The 19,876-nt window shown below is 59.4% G+C and overlaps 2 protein-coding genes across 6 annotated transcripts; one reads left to right on the forward strand and one right to left on the reverse strand.

The window, feature by feature from the left end:
- Positions 1 to 64: 64 nt before the first annotated feature.
- Positions 65 to 16,639, reverse strand: PSD (pleckstrin and Sec7 domain containing). 5 transcript variants are annotated; one of them, XM_035268914.3, is made up of 18 exons: positions 16,557 to 16,639; positions 15,383 to 15,441; positions 13,116 to 13,852; positions 12,756 to 12,858; positions 11,604 to 11,970; positions 10,511 to 10,939; positions 9,130 to 9,324; positions 8,898 to 8,978; positions 8,460 to 8,572; positions 7,833 to 7,891; positions 7,635 to 7,724; positions 4,029 to 4,072; positions 2,461 to 2,651; positions 2,305 to 2,375; positions 2,018 to 2,175; positions 1,703 to 1,847; positions 1,282 to 1,425; positions 65 to 873 (listed from the first exon to the last, which is right to left on the reverse strand). In XM_035268914.3, exons 3-18 carry the CDS (start codon positions 13,767 to 13,769, stop codon positions 643 to 645), a joined length of 3,075 nt encoding a protein of 1,024 aa, XP_035124805.1. In that variant the 5' UTR covers positions 13,770 to 13,852; positions 15,383 to 15,441; positions 16,557 to 16,639; the 3' UTR covers positions 65 to 642. The 5 variants fall into 5 exon arrangements, with proteins under 5 accessions (XP_035124805.1, XP_035124804.1, XP_078202512.1 ...); XM_035268913.3 differs by lacking the exon at positions 16,557 to 16,639 and adding an exon at positions 16,340 to 16,405; XM_078346386.1 differs by lacking the exon at positions 16,557 to 16,639 and adding an exon at positions 15,703 to 15,857.
- A 1,164-nt stretch (positions 16,640 to 17,803) lies between these two features.
- On the forward strand, positions 17,804 to 19,848 carry FBXL15 (F-box and leucine rich repeat protein 15). Its single transcript, XM_002756556.7, has 4 exons — positions 17,804 to 17,870; positions 18,044 to 18,197; positions 18,481 to 18,986; positions 19,519 to 19,848. The coding sequence occupies exons 1-4, from the start codon at positions 17,830 to 17,832 to the stop codon at positions 19,706 to 19,708; spliced, it is 891 nt and encodes a 296-aa protein (XP_002756602.1). The 5' UTR covers positions 17,804 to 17,829; the 3' UTR covers positions 19,709 to 19,848.
- The last annotated feature ends 28 nt before the right edge of the window (positions 19,849 to 19,876 follow it).

A 19,876-nucleotide genomic window follows, 5' to 3' on the forward strand; every position in this document is an offset into this window, starting at 1 on the left:
GAGCCAGCTACCCACCCTGCCCACACACCAGGCATGGTGAGAAGAGAAGGAGGAGGCCCAGCCAGCAAGTCCAGAGCAGTTTTAATGGGGGTGGAGGCTGTACAAAGGGCAGGGCCCACTGAAGCGGGGAAAACCAGGCCGTGCTGCCCCCGGCCCAGGTATGGGGCCTTGGCATGGATGCCCTTCCTCCACCTCAGCAAGAGAGAGGGTGAGCCCTTGGGGAGGAAGGAGGGGAAACCAGCTCAGCCCCAAATCCTGGCCTCTGTCCAAGCCAGGACCCAGGATGGAGGGGACTGCTGGTGTCAGGGTGGGGGTGGTCTCAGCAGAAAGCAGAAATGGCATCAGGCCTCTCCCACACACAAAAAAAAGCATCAAAAGTTCAGGGGCGCGAGCCCCTCCCATCCCCGCCCACCCTGTACGAAAAGTGCAAAACATTATCACAAAAAGGGGCTCTCGGAGGCGCCCCTAGCCTAGGCTCCTGAGGCCCAGGCCCCAGCCCTGCCCTGCCCCGGACACCGCGTCCGGCGCGGTTGGGCCCTAGGCCGGGAGGCCCTCGTGGGTGGCCCGAGGCCGGCCCGGGCTCAGGCAGGGCCATGGCATCCTACAGGTGCCTGGCAGGCACCCCCCACCCAGACCCTCATCTCAGGGCTTCCGCCGCCCACTGCCTGCCCCTGGCCGAGGCTCTGAGCTGTGACGCTGAGCCCGGGGCTGGCTGGAGGGTTTGGGCTGCAGAGAGGGACTGGAGTGAGAAGGAGGGAGTCCGTCCTCCGTGCTCCTGGCTTGGGCCAGTGCTGCCTCCACTGCATCCAGCTCCTCGCTGCCTGCCTTCAGCTTGACCCGAAGCAGTGCTGCGTAGGTGCCGTAGCGGGATTTCTAGGCAGAGGGGCAGGGGCCATGAGAGCCTGTTCTCCGCCCTCTGCCCACCCCACTATCTGGAACTGGGAGGGCTGCCAGCAGGGTAGGAGATGGCAGGGTCCCTCCCAGGACTGTGAGATCGTCCCCTGCAGGCTGGTGCCCTCTCTGGCCTCTCCTGGGACCATCGTCTGTAACCGAATGTGTCTGGAGCCTTTACTAGAGCTGGGGAAATGGAGCACTTGGCACACGCCTCACCTCAGACCCCAGTGGGTGTGGAGTGTTATCCTTTTTACACCGAGGAGGAAACTGAGGCTCAGATTAAGCAACCTGCCCAAGGACCTCCGCCCGTTCCACTCTTGGGAGTCCATGTCCTTCACCCTAGTATGGCCTGCGTGTGTGGACAGAGGTGCAGGCTGGGAGGCTCACCTCAAACTCCAGGTAGGCCTCCTTCTGCCGCTGCTCTTCAGCCTCCTTGCCCCGGCCCTTCTTGCCCAGCTGGGCAGCCCGGTGCTCCCGAAGCTCGCTTGCCATGGCCTTCAGCTTGGCCTCGTGGGTCCGCACCTGCTCCTCCTAGTGGCCAGGGGGAGGCATGGTCAGGGTCACTGCCCTAGACAGTGCCTCTGTGCAGATTTTTAGTAAGATGCCCCTTCCATCTTTAGACGAACAAATTACTCTGTCTGGGTTCCCAGCTGGCAAATGGGATCCAGTGGGGGCTGGATCTCACTCCTGTGGCCAGCATCCTGTTGGAAGGAATATCTCCATGATCATATACAGCAGTCTTGGGTGCAGTGGGCCTGAGCCTAACCCCCTAATCCCACTGGCACCAGGTGGATCAAACTGGGGCTACCTGGGAGAGGCGGGTGGCAGCGCTGGGTAGGAGAGGGCGGCTGAACTTCTTTTGGGAGCTCACAGCAGCTGGGAAGGGAGGGGCAGAGAACATAGCGGCCACCACGTTGATGCGGGTGATCCAGGACTGCATCTGCTCCAGGCTCCTGGGGAGACAGCACAGCCCCTTGGGACCTAGGCCCAGGGTTTCTGTCCCAGGATGCCAGTCCTGGCTCAGGCATAGCCTGAGAAGGAATGAAGAAATGCAGGGACAGGGAGGGGAGCAGGATGGGAGCTGGGGGAAGGGGTCCGGGATGAGCAGGAGGAGGGCACTCACGGGGCCTGGAAGAGGAAGACCCGCCAGTCGGCCGTGCGCAGGTAGAAGACGTGGGGCCTCTTGCTGTAGTCACTGGCACGAGTGGCCAGGGCATGGTGGATACTGATGGCATTCTTGAGCTCCGCCTCTGAAAGGGCCTTCCCAGGCTTGTACTCCTCCTGCAGGGGTGCCCATCTTGTCCTGGCCCCAAATGCAGCCTGACCTAGCCCCTCCTATTCCGACCCACCACCACCTCGACCCACTAGCCAACTCAGTCTCAGCCCCAGCCCCCTGGCCTGGCCCCACACCTTCTGCAGGTAGAGGATCATGCCTTTGAGGATCCCGTGGAAGCTCTTCCAGCCCCGCTTGCCCCGAGGTGCTGCAGGGAGAGAAGACAGGTCAGGGGGTCCTGGAACAGGCCCACTCCCATCCATCCCCCAGACCACCCCCGCTGGGCCACATACTCTTCCTGCAGTCAGGGTCTGCGTGCACCTTTCGCACCAGGGCCCCGTGCTTGTAGACGGCAGCCCCGGGCTCGGGAGTCAGATCCAGGAAAGGGCTGGAGCCACTGCCGCTGCCCGCGCTGATCCGCTTGATGACCTTGGGGTTGGGGTCGGCCAACTCAGACAGAGAGCGTCTCAGCTCCTCCTCGTCTCTGCAGGTGTGATCACCTCAGAGGGGGCTGGCCGTGGAGCCACGACCCCCCCTTCAGTTCAGGCCTCTGCCCATCCTGGAAAGCTCCCCCAAAGTGTGTGGCTTGCAGGGCTCAATCTGAGGGTCCTGCCATGTCTCCCGCTTCAGATCAGCCTCCCCAACATGTAGCTGTGCCCTCTCAGAGCAGGGTACTTCGAGACAGCATGTATCTTCCCTCAGAGCGCCCCAGCCTAGAGCCACCACTGTCCCTACCTCCCAGGAATAGGCCAGCACTATACTCTTCATGCTGCACACCTGCAGCCCTCACACTCCTCTCCGCCAGGACAGGCCCGGGGCTACCTCTGCTGGCTCAACCACATCCAGCCCCGGGCTTTCCTCATGGCTTGTGGCTAAATGGTCACAGATGGAAGAAGTAGCTTCCTAGTGCCCCCTCCCAATCCCATATATCCTGGTCTACAGGCTCGGTCAGATACAAAATTGGATTCTATCTTGTCACTCCCTTGCTCAAGAATCTGCAATAGCTCCCCGTTGCCTCCCATACATGCTTTCACTACATCTCCCCCAACACTGTTTATCTCCATCTCTGCCAGGCCTACTTCCAGTGGTCCTCCGCCCCACACTCATTTCAGCCACCACACCTTTGCCTCATCCCAAATTCCAGCTTCCCCTTTTCTCTTCCCAAATGCTGCCCCAAATTCATGATCTGCCTCAGTTTCAACCCTCCAAAAGCTTTCCCCGATCCCCCCTGGCACCCTAATCCTGAGCTGCACCTCCCTGGAGATCTCCAATGACTGGGAACTCCCAGCTAACTGGGCAGTGAGAGAGTCTCAGTGGATACCAGCAAATATGAGTGATCTATGAACCATGAAGATAAGGGCTCTGCCCTCAGACTGGGGGCCCCAAGGCCCAAACTGGATTTCTTCCCTTAGACTAGACTCTTCCAAGACTTACTATGAGTCTCTCTGTTTCTACTGGGGGCTGCCAAGAACAGAGAGCATGGTTACTTGTTTTGTTCTATGACATCTGGAATCCCTAGGACCTGAGAGGGCCTCCTGTGTGGCTGGTCAGGGCCCTGCTTCCAGAGGCCTCTGCTTTCTCACCATGGGTGCCAGGGGACCCCCCCCCCCCGCTTTGATGTTTCAGCACCTCTCCTCCCACCCCAACCCACTTGTCATAACAACCCAGCTAGAGACAAGATACAGAACCCCAAATCCAGGCAGACATCTCCAAAGAAGGAAGCGAGACAGCCTCACTGCTTCTCATGGCCTCTCACTTCCCTCCTCTGCCCCCCCAGGGCTCCCCACAGCTCTCTCAGCCTCCCCAAGCAGCCCCTTCCCCATGCCCCGTCCTAGCCCCACCATGCAGCCCCTGGACTCACATGGCCCACTGCAGCTTCTCATTCTTGATGGAGCTGTACAAGGCCTGGGGGGTGGGGGGAACAAATCAGGGGATATGGGTCAGTACCCCAGTGTCAGAGCTTAGAGCCTTTCCCTCTAACTTGGGAGATGAGCCAGAATGAGGGGGAAAGGGCAGCAAGATATAGTGACCAAGAACACAGGCTCCGGAATGGAGACCCAGGCCCAGCTGCTGCACCACCTGAGCTGCATGACTTTGGGCAAGTATCCATGGAGAGGAACAAACGTAGTAACACGTGGGCACCGGCAGTTAGCACAGGGCATCCCGGCACAAGGCTGACGCACAGTAAATGGTTGTTGCTATTATTATCTTTATTGTTGTTAAGGGGCTGTCCTGCTCAGATCCTGGGCGGGAGAAGCACAGCCCTGGAGGGAATGGGGAAAAGCAGCCCAAGAATTTCCCCTTCCCCCAACCATGCACTCTGGCCTGTTTCCACAGGATGAGCCCACACATAGTATATGGGGAAACTGAGGCCCCACGATCGGGGACTTGCCCTCTCAGCACCTTTCTTCACAATAGAGAACACACTGTCATGGCTCCCACCACCAGACAGGCTGAGGCCTCCCCCTAACCCTGACAGCCCCATCAAGCCAAATGTCAGGGTGGTCCAGTGTCCTGCCCACATGCACACTTGGTCACTGGGTAGTGAACACTCATCTAAATGCAGTAGTTTTAGCTTCCAATCCCTGCACAGCCCAAACTCTGCGATGTGAACCAGCCACTTCCCCTCTGTGCAGTTGGCCTGAGGACATTTGGGGGTCCTGGAGTGGTCAGAAAAGAGAATAGGCTCCAGGAGTGGCACAGGAAATCCCTCTTCCCCAGAATGGCCTGGAACATGGGTCCATGCCAGCACCTCCAGCTGTGGGGGTACTTCCATCAGCCTGTCCGTGAGTGGGTGTGTCCCCAGCATGTGCATGTTGGGCTAAGTGTGTGGCGTGTGATGCTGCCTGCGTGTGAGCTGGGTGCAGTGGTGACGTCGGCACCTTCCCTGTGATGGGACACAGCCTCCCCTTCACTCCTCCCAACAAACCACAGTCTGACTCTCACTGCCCACAGCCATGCTCAACCACAAGGCAAACCAGGCATCCCACCTGGGCACCCTGTTCACACCCTGTCTGGAGATGGGTGTACCCCACAGCCTCCAACCCTCCCCCCACTGCCCCCAGCACAGCCAAAGCAAATCAACACATAGACCTTCCAGCACACACCCAGCCGAAACCCAGCATGGCTCAGACCCTCAACCCTCACTCCCCAACTGTCTTGCCAGAAGGCTGAAGTGGCCACCAGATCCAACCTGCAATCCTTCCTTCCAGACTTCCAGTTCATCCCCTGCCCTGTCTCAGGACCCGCTTCAGCCACCACCACCCCTCCTTCGAACGCCCTGAATCCCATCGGTGGGCCCCAAGTCATATTCAATCTAGAAAACGCTCTTCGGTTTGTAAGGCCCACCTTGGTCCCAGGGTCGTGCCCTCCCTGCCCCCCAGCCCATGCCCACCTCTGGCTGCCCATGACCTCTCTCCCTACCAGGCTTCGCCCTCCGTTCGCGCCGCCCTCGGTGCCTCCCTCAAGCCTCCCCCTCCGTCGGCCCCCAGCCTGGCGTGGGCCGCGGCCCCAACGCCCTCACCGCCTTTTTCTTCTTGCGGCTCTGCAGGCGGCTGACCACCAGGTCGGTGTAGAGCACCGGCTTCAGGCTGCGCGAGCGCTGCGGCCAGCCGTAGCACAGGGTCTCCGCGCCGCGGTGGGTGCGCCCGTAGCGCACGGAGCACAGCGAGCGCGAGCGCAGCCGCCCGGCGCTGCTGTGGATGCTGTTGACGCCGATCATGCTGGCCCGGCCGGCGCGCCGAGGCCCCCGGCCATGCCCCCGCCCGCCCTCGGCGCCCGGGCCGCCCGGACGGCCCGCGGACCGCTCCCCCGACAGCCAGCGCGAGCGGCGCGGCGCGGCCCGGCCCGAGCCGGCCCGGCTTTCACGGACGCACTGAGTGCGCGGCGGCGGCGGCGCTGTCTGCTCTGCGGCTTGGCGAGAGCGGGAGGGGGGCGCCGACTGGAAGGGGAAGGCGAGGGCTGGGGGCGGGGACCGCATGAAATGGAGGCTCCCGACCGCGAAGGGGGCCCTCCCCACGCGGCCACGGGGAGGAGCCTGGGGAGGCCAGCGTGGGTGGCAGCTCCAGGGAGGCTGGGAGCTCTGGGCGACGCTAGGCCCGGGGCTGTGACGTTGGGCGGACCCGGCAGGGTCTGGAACTCCCTTCTGGCTCGTCTGGGTTGAGGTGGTAGAAGGGGAGAGGTCGGACTGCCTCCCCGAGGCCCTTTTCCACTGAGCCAGGCGCCTCGAGGGAGAATGGAGGCAGCCAAGGAACAACCCCGGCCTCATCCAGCTCACCCGCATATACCGATCCTAACCCACATAACACACCCCGGTTCAGACATACACCCCAACCAACCAGACATACCAGTTCATAGTCACCCCAACTCAGAAACGCTACCCATTCAGATGGCCACTTCAAAACTTACAATCTTTAGCTCACAAACATACACCCCCTACTCACGGGCATATGGCATACCTCAGACACGGCCAATTCGAAGATGTACACCCCACCACACATAAACACCCAGCCTACACCCCAACTCAGACACACACTCTAAATCGTAAGCCCTAAAGCACAAACACGAAGCCATACAAATGCTTGATTCACAATGCCGGGGCACACAGATATAACTGAACTCAAGCACACACCCCACTCACTCACCATGGACGTTCCCTGCTCAGATACACTCCAACTCAGTAGCCCAGCACCTCAGGCTCACAGACACGCCCTGGGACACTCCTGTGCTGTTACATGTATGTAGTGGCACAGAGACACCTTTGTCCAAGCCCAGGGATTTCTTCTAGTGAGTCCAAGCCTCTCTGGATATACTACCACAGAATCAGGGAGAGGACTGAACCCACCGGACAAGCCACCCCTTGTCCTCCCACCGGCCCCAGCCCTTGTGGTATCTGGGCCCTCGGATGCGAGCCATGGAGCTGGCTCCTGGGAGCATGGCCTGCTCACAAGGGAGCCACAAAGCAGTTTCCAGCCCCAGCTTTGCGCTTACTCAAGTCAGACCTTAGAAAAGTTTAGTCCCTCTCAGGCCCCTCTCTCTGTGGGTGCCTCCAGTACAGCAACACCAGGAGGGTCTTTTTGGCTGTCCACACTGTGGGGGAGCAGTGTGGCGTGTTCCCCACCCAATCCCGGGCCGCTTTCCACCTCAGCTCACACTGGAGGAGGGGAACTGATGAAGGCAAATACAGGGGGCCGTGCCGCCTGCTCGCGTGTTTTCCGGAGCCGGGTCCCCTCCCCCCCACACCAGCCGCGACCGCACGCGTGTGCGCATGTACCGGGAGAGCCTGCGCGTGGGGCCAGGGAAGGGGGCGGTCCCCAGGCTGAGTCACTAGAGCCCAGGCTCCCGCAGCAGGAACACTGGCCGACAAGCCAGAGCCCTGCCCTCCCTCCGACTCCGACTCCGGACTTTGTCGCCAACTGGGTACTCCATCCTTCCCCTCCAGCAACTTCTACCCTGCCCCGCCCCCCACCTTGAGCAGCTCCCTGGGGAAGTCGCCGCCATCGTTGAGGCCCTCCAAGTTCCCGATGAAGTCCCCGCAGGTCATGCGCTTCCCGATGTTCTAAGGAAGGGAACAGACGCCTGTGAGTTTGAAGGGTCCTCGGCCTCCCAGGTCCTGCATGTCTAGCCAGGGGTTTTTCGGGCTCCTGCCCGCCCGCCCCCCACTCACGTGGCCGTGGAGATCGGTGTTGAGCAGCATGAGCGCACAGGTCAGCGTATGGGCGCCGTCTAGAGGAGAGCTGACTTTCAGCCTTGGCTGCCTCCCCGGGACCCTTCCCACAGTCATCTCTCCCAACTTCCCAGTTCATCCCCACCCACTTTGGCTGGCAACCACACCCTCCTACCTTCTGAACCCGGTTAGTGAACCCTCCCTACAAAGAGCTCCTCTTCTAGCAGATCCTTCCTCTTCCTCTTCTCAGGACCTGTCCCTGGCTCCCTTAGGAACTGAGGGCTGCCCCACTACTGCTCCCTTGCCTCTAAGCCTGGACCACAAGGAAGTGAATCGCAGCACAGTCCTGTAGACCATCGCAGCCAAACAGAATCCCCACTCCAGCCAAGCACTGGCCTGCACAGGTATACACACTCCTGCCTCTTCACAACACACTCAACCCTAGCAATAAGCCTGCCCACATGTGTAGTTCCACATCCATGCAGCCATGCCAGCACTGTCTGTGCACATGCAAGTACACATGCCTGCACACACGTACATCCATTCCCTGTGCATATGCACACACAGTGCCCAGCCATTTTGCCTCCATGGCCAGCTAAGGACACCCCTGTTCTCCGAATTCCTCACCCTCTGAGGACAGGGCTTCAGGATTGCACTGGAAGTATCGCTGGGAGAAGTGGGCCAGCACACGTTCTCGTTCCTGGGTCTCACCCATTAAGGCCAGCTCCTTCAGAAACACCCTGGGGAAGGGGCAAGAGAAGGTTGCCTAATACCAGGAGTTTCTGGCCTGTCTCTGGGGTGACAGGTGGCTTTGTAAGTAGAGCAGCTGGGGTGGGAAAGGGAAGAGAGAAGGGGGATGAGGGTATGCCCTCCTGACCCTTCACCCATCAACCCTACCCAAGGTTGCTTTACCAGGCAGCTCTGGCCCTTGGCCATCCCCAGCCAGCTTGGGAAGTGTGATGTCAGGGCAGCTTGGGGGAAACAGAGGAGCTCAAAGGAGGCATCCTGAGGCCCTAAAACGAAGCCTGGAGAGTGGGGGCTGTCTTTCAAGGGGTCAATACCCACCTGAGAGCTTGGTCCAGAGTCATGCCCGTGAAGACAAAGAACTTGAGGTACTCCCCAGCCACCAGTTTGCTGAAATCATTGCTGTGGGCAGGACAGAGAGACAGGTAGGGTCTCAGGGGGAAGTGCAGGGGGCAGGTGGGGATTACCCAGTGACCTGGGGCATTAGATGGAGAGCTGCCTTCAGGATACATTCCCTCTGCCCCCATCCCCAGTCCCAGCCTCGTGGCTTTACTTCTTGCCCAGGTGCCGGGCTACGTCGGCCTTCCTGAAGCCATCTAGTCGGTACAGCCTCTTGGCCAGGCGCTGTGCAGCCTCCAGGTCTGCTTTCTGCCCATTGGACAAGGTGTCTGTGCTTCCCAGGGCCAGCCGCTCTGTGCTGTCCAGCTCTGAGTCTGAGTCAGACACCAGCTGGTTCAGGGGTGGTTCACTGCCGGGGTAGAACACCAGCTCAGGCTGGGGCAGGGTCCTTAGGGGCCATCCAGACCCTCCTGCCTCCAGGCCCAGAAGATGGAGAAGGGGCAGGAGTGGAGGGACATGGGGGAAACATTCCTCTTTTTTCCAGGGAAGAAGATTAGATTCTCTCCATTAGCCTACTCCATCATTACCAACTCTCTATGGAAGTCCTGCCTCAAATCTAACCCATATGCATCTTGCTACTGTGGGAGTTCTGGCTGCTTCCCCAAGTTCCCAGGGGCCTACATTTGCTATAAGATAGATTCTCTGTCCCCACCCTGGCCATACACAGAAAATAGTCCTTTGTCTCTGAGACTATGGACAAAGATGGAATAGATAGGCTGCCATGGAGGAACTGTGGAGGGCCAGGGAAAGATTTGAGGGCAGCAGTGACACTGCTCCCAAGGCTTTCCCCTGCCTGCCTTTTAGGGAGAAGACCCTCTCCTTGGTGCTCCCCCTCTACCCACATAGAAGCAGGCTCTGGAGTTAGGGGGCAAAGGGTCAGGGTGCATACCCTCATCCCTTTCTCTCCTCCCCTTCCTACCCCAGCTGCTCTACTCACAAAGCCACCTGTCACCCCAGAGACAGAGGCCGGAAACTCCTGGTTGCTAGGCAACCCTGTCTCCCTGGCCACCCCCTCCTGTTGCCATGGCTTCCATGACTGAGAGGGTAGCTGGCAGAGGGGAGAGCAGAAAGGTTAGACTGTGAAAGGACTTCCTGGAGCTAGGCGAGAGATGCCTGATTGGGCAGAGGCAACATGGCAGGGAGGCAGTGGGAGAGCCTGGTGGCTGCATCTTTGGTGAAGCCTCCAGGCTGGGTGGAGGCAAGGTTATAAGAATTCTGAGCAGGCTAAAGACTCTGTCAAGGGAAGAAAGGGTCCTCCAGGAGAGCAAGAAGGGTGTTCTCCAGGGATCCTTCAGTGCTGAATCATGCTTTCTCAAGCCACCAGACTTGAGACCAAGAGGGGTGCTATAAGGGACTCCCCCTCACAGCTGATGGCAGTCATCCTCCAAATGGGAAAATAAGATCTGCATCCCCTAACCACCCTACTCAGGGGTTGAGATTATAAACTAATCCTCACACTCAGGATCTGTCCCTTACAGCAACTGTTTCTGAAGCCCTCGGGGCCTCAAGTCTGCGGGACAAAAGAAATTACTTACCTGCCAAGGGGTGCTGCCCCCAGCCCAAGGCTGTCCTCTGAGTGGCAGGGACTAGGGGGCTCCCTCCCTGGGGCCAGCTTGGCTCTGGTCTCTGCCTCCTCCTCCTCCCCTCTCTGTGTCCAAGGACCATCAGCAGCAGAGCTGGTACCAGAATCTGGTTCAACAGGGGCAAGTGGAGCGGGAGCTGGTGGGTCGGGCCGGGGGGCAGGGGGTTGGGGAGGCAGTTCAAAGGTGAAGAAGGGGCTCTGGGTTGGGCCAGGTGAGGCCAGGGCCTCCAGCGAGGCAAGGCTGGTATAGGAGGTGCCTTTGGCCCGGTGTGACTCCAGGATGGCTTCAAACACACAACTGAAAGAGTCAGGCCCATCAGCTGAGGGGCTGGTCCCAGGTAGAAAGGGCACAGGCGACTTGAGAGGCATCCGGCTCCCTGGCCTGCAGGGGCAGGGAGAATCTCTGATTAGGGGCCCAGATCACAGGGCTTGGGCAGGATTTCACTGAACTCTCACAGTCTCTGCTAAGTGATTATCATCCCCTTTTCACTGGCTCCAGCCCACTAACAAAAAAGAGCCTTTAGGGTAGGGGGGCTAAGCTATTCAGTGCCCCCTGGGGCCCACCAGCCCTACCAGTCCTCAGCACCCAGTCCCCTCTCCTCTGCCTCCCTCCCTGCTAATCTCCCTTTCTCCTCCTTTTCCCTGATCCGCTTCCCTCCTGCCATCCCATTTCTATTTCTGGCAACATCTTAGGAGAAGATGAGGCTCCAAGCGACACTGGGGTGTGAGACAGAAAGGAATGTCCCCACACTCCCCACTCTCCTACCAGGATCCAGGAGCCAGACTGATGCACTTGTGTTCCTGGGCATGACTGTGTCCTCTGACCTCTCACTCCACTCTGTCCCTGCTCTGCTAGAACCCCTGCCTCTTTGCTCCCCACATCCCCATTGTTCTGCCAGGTCTCAGGCCTCTGTCTAGAATCTCCTGCTACACACGCTGCCCTGTCAGCCCTACCCCCATCTCTATCCCAGGCCCTTTGACCCCAGCTCTGCCTGTAGGCCAGTGGGAAGGAGCAAGCCACTTTCCTCTCCCACTCCCCCACTCACCGGGCCCCTTCAGAGGCCTCAAACACTTCATCGTCCACATCTTCTTCCCCGCCTGCCTCATCCTCGTCCTCATCCTCATTACCACTGCTGAGGCTGGGATGAGGGCCAGGGCATGGGCTGGGCAGGGGGACAGGTGGGTGGGCAGTGCCTGGTGGGCCCTCAGAGCTGGGCTGACTTTCAATGGCCGAGTCGGCCTCCTCCCGCTCAGCCAGCACCTCATCGATGTCAGTCTCGCGGTAGCACCTCAGGGGCACCGTGTCCAGGTCTGTCTCAGAGTACTTGGCCGCTCGCCCCAGAGCCACCCCAGAGCCCTGCCCTGAGCCCACCCCAGGTGGAGATGGGGGGGCCTGCTCTGGGGGCTTAGCACCTGTAGTGTGTACATAGGCATCCAGGTCAGGAGGTTAGCCACTTCAGCTCCCTGTCCTAATCCCGTTCTAGGAGCTCTGCCCACTGCCTCATATTGGCAGGAAGTTCTCTCACTGTCTCATCACCATTCCTCCTGCTACAAACTTAGCTTGTTCCTGGTGCCAGTGGAACTCATTTTAAATCAAGTTCTTGTCAAATGGCTTTAAGGAGCCAGGGGAGCCAGCCTTTTTCTTTTCTTTTTTTATTAATTTTTTTTTTTTGAGACAGGGTCTCACTGTGTCAGCCACGCTGAAGTGCAGTGGCGCAATCATAACTTACTGCAGCCTTGACCTCCTGCACTCAAGGGATTGTCCCATCCAGCCTCTCCAATATCTGGAACTATAGATGCATACCACTACATCCAGCTAATTAAATTTTTTGTAGAGTCTTGCTCTGTTTCCTAGGCTGGTCTTGGACTCCTGGCTTCAAGCAATCCTCCTCCTTTGGCCTCCCAAAATGCTGGAATCACTGAGACTGATGAGCCTCTTTTCTACTCCCTGGAATGCCCCCCAATATTCTGCTATCCCACCCTCCATTTTTCAGCTTCCTCCAGGTGCCCCACCCATTCCCTATCCTCCAGCCTCCCATGATAGCACAAATGGAAAGATTGAGGCCTGGGGAAGCACTGGCTGGCTCAAGAGCCAATTCCAAGGATTTGCGGCAGATTGAAGGAGGGCTCCCTACCAAGCCTCAGCCGCTGTGTAGAAGGCCCTGCCCTGTTCTCCTTGCCTCAGTCCCAGGCCTTACCTGAGCTGGGGGGGTCCAAGGAGCCATAGAAGAATTCCCATTTAGCTCGAGCAATTCTCTGGGCATGAGAGGAAACTTCCCGGGGGGAGGACCAGGTATCCCCCTGAGCCAAGGAGGGAAACACAGGCACCCAGAGATAAAGCCAGACATACAAGGATGCAAGAATATAGGGCAGAAACAAATTAAAACATGCAGGGACAGAGATGGAGGTGCAGAAACATAGAGACAGAGGGCAAGAAAGAGGCAGATTTAGGACAGATTAAAGGATTCAGAGTGACCAGCAGACAAGTCTGTGTCTGACAGGGGGCCGAACCTTGGCCCTTCACTGGGGGCTGGGGGAGCCCAGGGGAAGTTGCATACCTGGTTCAGGAATCCAGTGTCAGCAGGTCCTCTGAAGAGTGTGGCCAGGCGCTCAGGGGGGCCCCCCAGCCCATTGGGGAGAGAGGAGTAAAGCCCATCTGCTCCAACCTGGGGTGGGGCTGGTGGCCCATGTATAAGGTTCCGGCTGCCAGGTAGGGTCGAGCCTCCTCTGGCTGGAAGTGGGTCTGATGTGGATGCTTCCAGCCGTAACTTCCGGTTGGAGCCAGGCCCAAGGGCTGGGGTGGGCCTGGGGGGAGAAACCCCACCCAGATCCCAGCTCCGACTCAAGCCCCCGGGAGCAGGTAGCCCATTCAGTGGCCTCACGCTGGCCTTTTCCACAAAGCGGAAGATGACCACAGAGCTCTGGGCCCCAGGAGGGGGCTGCCCAGTGGGTGAAGAGGGTGCCCAGGGTGACGGAGCAACATGGGGTGAGGGGGGACCACGCAGAGGTGTACAGGGTGCTGTCACACGTCCCAGTTCCCGGCCTCGAGGACCTGGACCTGCCACTCGCCGTAGCAAGGACCCTGTGCTGCCATACATGCTGGCTGGGGGACTCTGGGGCACCGGGCCTTCGGGGAGCCAGCGGCGTGGGCATCGTGGTGGGGAGATGGCACAGTCGCCTTCTGAGCAGAAGCGCATGGCACCCTGGGCCATGCTGGGGCCGGGGGTCAGGCTGGGGGGGCAGGGATGGCGAGGCCAGGCGGGGAGTAAGGGGGCTGCATGCTCTTCAGACAGGCCTGTAAGAGAGGAAGGGGAGCATGGGGTGAACTGCCAAGGAGTTAGATGGACAGGACAGCAGAGATAGGGAAGGGAAAGTTGGCTGCAGACTCTGAGTACCAGGGACCTAGCTCACCCTGGGAATATGAGATCAATGATCCCACGCCTGGGGGCTACTTCCATAGAGGCCTGAAGAGAAAAGAGTTATACACCCGGTGGGCCCCTGGCTCCTTTCCTTCTGCCTGGGGCCCTGAGCATCACCCTGGGAGGAAAGAGGAAGCAACTTCAGAAGTTGAGTGGGCTACTGGTACTTTGGGGCTACTGCTGGTATGGGGAAGTTGGTACCCCACCCTCTGGAGCAAGGGTGTCAGTCAACTGTCACCATCACACAGTCCTGTGACCCCTATAGTCTTTCTTATGGAGTCCCCTCACTCAGGGAAGGGAAACTCAGGTCTTCTGGAAGGAGAGGGAAGAAGACCAGGGGTTATATAGGGATGCTGAAGGGCTAAGAGGCACAGCATGGAGGTAGGGAGAAAGGCCTGAGCAAAGGCTCCTACCCCTGATATATGTATACAGAATGGGAAAGGGACATTCTTTTTGTTTGTTTTTGAGGTGGAGTTTCGCCCCCGCTGCCCAGGCTGGAGTGCAATGGTGCTCTTAGCTTACTGTAACCTCCACCTCCCAGGTTGAAGTGATTATCCTGCCTCAGCCTCCTGAATAGCTGGGATTACAGGTACCTGCCACCATACCTGGCTAATTTTTATATTTTTGGTAGAGATGGAATTTCACCTTGTTGTCCAGGCTGGTTTCAAACTCTTGACCTCAGGGGATCCCCTCGCCACGGCCTCCCAAAGTGTTGGGATTACAGGCGTGAGCCACCACACCCAGTCAGGGACATTCTTTTCTCCATACAGGTACAGACAGGCACACACATATACACACACATGCACACACACATACATAAGGACAACTATATCAGTACACAGTCAAACACATTCATAGGTAACACCCTCTGGCATACACAGACACAGACACACACACTGCTCAAAGACACACCCTCATGCACTCTCATAGTCATAACAAATATGTGTGTAATGGAAAGGCACATGCTTGTTTTACACACACACCATCATCAAACAGTAACACACAAAGAGGTACCCAAATATATATATATAGGCTGTTACCCTCCAGTGCACACAGAGGTCCAGGTGTATCAGACACTCAGATACCTAATACTCACAGTCACATACACATACAGATGTACATTTACACACTCAAGCAGGGACACACACCCTCCCCTCCCCCCACTAGTCACTGGGGTCTCTTGAGGGGAACCTGCACCATATTCCTCATTTCCCTCGTCCCCCAGGGGTATGACGGATCCTGTCCGGGCCAAGAGAGACCATAACCGGGTAAGGGGGCCTCTGGTGGCAGTGCAGGGGAGGGGCAGAGGTCAGGAACAGCAACCCTGCCAGGCAGGTTCTGGAAGCTCAATGGGGTCCCAGCGCATACCCAGTGCAGCCCCAACTCAACGCCACCTCAGTACTCACCGCTGCTCGCCCAGAGCTGAGACCGAGGAGAGACAGAGGAGAGGCTGGGCCCAGCTCAGCTGTGAAGGAAGCGCGGCTCCCGCTTGCTCCAGGCCCGCCCGCCTCTCAGTCCCTCCCCCTACCCCCTACGCACCGCACAGGCAACGCTAATCCCCCCCCAGCCCCCGCCCTCTCCCAGGGCCTGGAGCCCTGGAGGCTGCCAGCACCCCCTTGTCGCTAGGTCCCTGCTGGGCTCTCCCGCCAACCTAAGACCCACCCCAGACCAGGAGGAGGACGCATGAAACCCTTGCTTCTATTCCCCAGACCCTCACGTGCCCCACCCCACTTGTGTCCACGTCTCTCTCGCCCACCGCCCCTCGAGCCACACGTAAGGCCCGGCTGTACACGCGTGTCCCGCCCCAGACCCCACGCGTGTCCCTAGGAGGCTGCCACATGACCTGTTACATGCCACACGCGCTCCCGCCCCCACGAGCACGCGGCCGCACCAAGCACACGGTATGGGTGTAGACTGGACCCGCCCCCTAAATCCAGGAGACCATCAACTATGGAAAGGAGATCTAGGGAACACCCTCTTGAACCCGCCAGGGGTTTTGAGTCTCGGACTCAGGAGACCCAACCCTAACCACCCTCCCGGGATGCAGCAGGGGAATGTTAAATCAGACTTCAGGAAGAACTTCCTTGCTGCCTGAGTTAGGTGTCGTCACCCTTGCCAAGGTGTAAGAGGTTAGATGGGATGACCTCGGGACTGGAATACGTGAGGGACAGGCAACCCTTGTGCCCTTGGCCAGGGTAGAAGGGGGCCCTGCTATTTTAAGAAAGCGCCGCTCGAGTTACTATGGCAACTACTCTCCTTAGGAGGGCCAGGGCGGGCAGATGGTGACCTCGGAAGGAAGAAGGGGTCTGTTAGGGCAGTCAGGGGGCGCGAGGACGTGAGAGGCGGGGGCGCGCGGGGCTCACCGCGGGGTGGGGCGGCGCGGACTCCGCGTGGTGCTGAAGGGGACAGCGCCAGATTTGTCGAACTGCGCAGGCGCAGAGGTGCGAACAAAGAGGGGAGGGGGACGAGGCGCGCGGCCGGAGGCGATGCGTGCTCTCACGTGGCTCGATCTTTGCAGGGGTCTGTCCTCCCAGTTGTCCCCTCCCCAAGCAGGCTGAGGAAGAGGTAGCAAGCCCTCACCTAACTTGACCCCCTTTTGGTCCTTCCCCGCTGCTAGCTTCTCCCTTCTCGCTGCCTTGCGGGTTGGGGGAACGTGGAATTCTGGGAAAACCAGATGTCTGGATTCTCTATTCCCGTCTGGCTGGATTCCGGACAAGGCGTTTCCTCTCCAGGGCCTCGGTGCCCCCATCTTTAAAATGGAGTGATAACACAGACCTGTCCACCTTTCAGAGGTGCCCGAAGCAATGACGAAATAACAGACAAGAAGCAGTTTTCGTTGTGATGAACCACTGAATCGGCTGCACCGAAGTAGCGCCAGATCGTCAGCGGTGCAATGGCCCTCGCATCCTTCACATTCCCTCACACCCATCCCGTGGATGATGGGGGAAGGCACTATTCCTGGGGTTCTCATAGCGGAGCCTGGGATTGAGACGTGGGGACGCGGTGAGAGGCAGCCCAGAAGCTGAGTTCAGAGGTCTGGGGCGTCACTGCCCCAAGGCGGACCCAGCCCCAGACACTACGACTAAACCCAAGGCCAGCCAAGAAGCACAACCTCTGGAGGGCTGAGCTGAGCTCTCATTCTTCTCAGGACTCTGGACCTTTGGAGGAAATAAAAGGGACCCAGTTGGAAATAAAATTCCTTCTTCGCGCCCCCTACGTCTCTCTCCCGCGGCGGAAACGCAGCCCAAACTAAATCGAAGTGGAAGAGGCTGGATAGCTCTTCACAATTAACCAGGAATGGGAAGTTTGAGCAGGTTTACTTGATGAAAGAAAAATTATAGCCTCGCCCATTCATTCATTATTTCAACAATTACTGATTGAACACCTGCTAAGTGGCAGACAGTAAGAGCCTGGATAATTTCTCCCCGTTTTTCAAAGTCGCTAAATGCGACTAGAGGACAGAGGCGAGGTCGGTAACCTAGGAGTCCTGGCTCCGCCCCCTCCGCTTTTGGCCTTGCCTGCTCCTCCTCCCGTCACCACTTCGCTCAGAGGCGGCCACTGGCCCAAGAGGACAGCAGAAGCCAGTCAGTCTCTGATGCCCACCGCTTTCTCCAGCTTCGGGCCTGAAGCCCTGTAGCCGAGAAGGCGAGGTCTAATGTTACACCACCGGTCTGTTCCGCCTACGTTTCGGCTTCCATCCGAAAAGCTTTCAGATCGGATCCTCGGTGAGACGGTACTCGATTGAATCGGTCTGTCTCTACAGGCCAAGGAGGCGGGTTTGGCTCGGCCACTCCAAGGCCAAAGCGAGGAAAGCGTACTGCGCACGCGCAATAGACAGCCGAAGGAGCCACCGATGGAGCCGTCCGGAGGGGAGCAAGAGCCCGGAGCCGTCAGGTACCGAGCACCGGAGGGACGGAAAGAGGAAAGAGGAACCTGAGAGAAGGGAGCCGAGCCGGGGCTGGGGCCGGGGGCCGCTCTTGGGAGCTTGGGCGTAGGGGCATAACGGAGGCGGACTCGCAGGTAATAGTGGCCCCGGGATGCCAGTGCCAACGCCCCTTTACTCGCAGGCTCCTGGACCTGCCCTGGGAAGACGTGCTGCTCCCTCACGTCCTGAACCGGGTACCGCTGCGCCAGCTGCTCCGGCTGCAGCGCGTTAGCCGGGCCTTCCGGGCACTGGTACAGCTTCACCTGGCCGGGCTGCGTCGCTTCGACGCCGCGCAGGTGAGCCTGGGGCTGAAGCTCCGCCCCTGCCTGAGTTCCGCCCCGCCTCTAGGCCAGCCCCCAGCCCCACTGTTTGCCCTTCCTGACCCCCTTAGGCCACCGGAGCTGCCCGGGATGGGATCCACGCAGTAGGGAGTACTCCCAAAGGGCGAATACTGGGTAGCGACTCAGGGAATGTGGGGGTCTCCCCTGGGAGAACAGGCGGCTGCCAGGAAAGAACGGGCGCATAGGCGGCTGAGGAGTGCGGAACGGGCTGAGAGTTGGGGTGCCTCCTCGCCCGCAGGTGGGTCCGCAGATCCCACGGGCCGCATTGGCCCGGCTGCTGCGGGACGCCGAGGGGCTGCAGGAGCTGGCGCTAGCGCCGTGTCACGAATGGCTGTCAGACGAGGATCTGGTGCCGGTGCTAGCGCGGAACCCGCAGCTGCGGAGTGTGGCGCTGGCCGGCTGCGGGCAACTGAGTCGCCGGGCGCTTGGGGCGCTGGCCGAGGGCTGCCCACGCCTGCAGCGCCTGTCGCTCGCGCACTGTGACTGGGTGGACGGGCTGGCGCTGCGCGGCCTCGCCGACCGCTGCCCGGCCCTGGAGGAGCTGGACCTCACCGCCTGCCGCCAGCTCAAGGACGAGGCCATCGTGTACCTAGCGCAGAGGCGCGGCGCTGGCCTCCGCAGCCTCTCGCTGGCCGTCAACGCCAACGTGGGGGACACCGCGGTTCAAGAGTTGGCTCGGAACTGCCCAGAACTCCAGCACCTTGACCTCACCGGCTGCCTCCGCGTCGGAAGCGACGGTGTCAGGTGCCTGGGCCTGGTGGGGCGGGAGGGTGGGAGGAAGGCAGTCTCACTTAGCCTCTGAAGGTATGGTGCGGGCTGTAGTTGCTAAAAGGACGGACTGAGGGTTCTGAATTTTCCTGCCAACCACAGAACCCCCATTCTGAACAGAAAAATCCTCTAGGATTGCCTTCCGGACCCCCTTAGGCCAGAGAGCCCATAGTTTAAAAACTTTTTGAACCAGTATTTACACATTGGGAGATTTCACATAGAAAGTCGACTTCTGGCTTTTCTTCAACGAGGGGGAAACCTTGCAATTCTAGGCGGAGCTGAGGGACAGGTTCCCCCCTTAAATGAGACAGGAAGTCTCCGCCTCCCTTGAATCCAATCCAGGCGCCTCCCTTGTGTGGGACGGAAAAAGTATGCCCCTGCCCCGAACTGGACGGAGACCGGGATTTTGCCGGAGCTAGTCCGAGGCTGAGTGAGCCCGGGCCCCCACCCTGCCCCACCAAGGGTGTGGTGGCCTCTTGCCGCTAGCCTCATCCTGCTCCTCCCTCAGGACACTGGCCGAGTATTGCCCGGCGCTGCGCTCGCTGCGAGTGCGGCACTGCCACCATGTGGCCGAGTCCAGCCTGAGCCGCTTGCGGAAACGCGGCGTGGACATCGACGTGGAGCCGCCGCTGCACCAGGCCTTGGTGCTGCTGCAGGATATGGCGGGCTTCGCACCTTTTGTCAACCTGCAGGTCTGACTCTGCCAATCGGAGCACAGCTGGACTGTGTGGCTGGGGCCTGACACTGAGCGGTAGGGAAACCGAACCGTGGGGTCCTCTGGTGAGAGGCCAGTGCCCTGCCCCACCCTGGAGCTTCAAATAAAGAGCTTTTCACCCCCTTTTGCCTGGTGCTGCCCTGTCGAAGAT

This window comes from Callithrix jacchus, chromosome 12, assembly GCF_049354715.1.
Source record: "Callithrix jacchus isolate 240 chromosome 12, calJac240_pri, whole genome shotgun sequence".
NCBI lineage: Eukaryota > Metazoa > Chordata > Mammalia > Primates > Cebidae > Callithrix > Callithrix jacchus.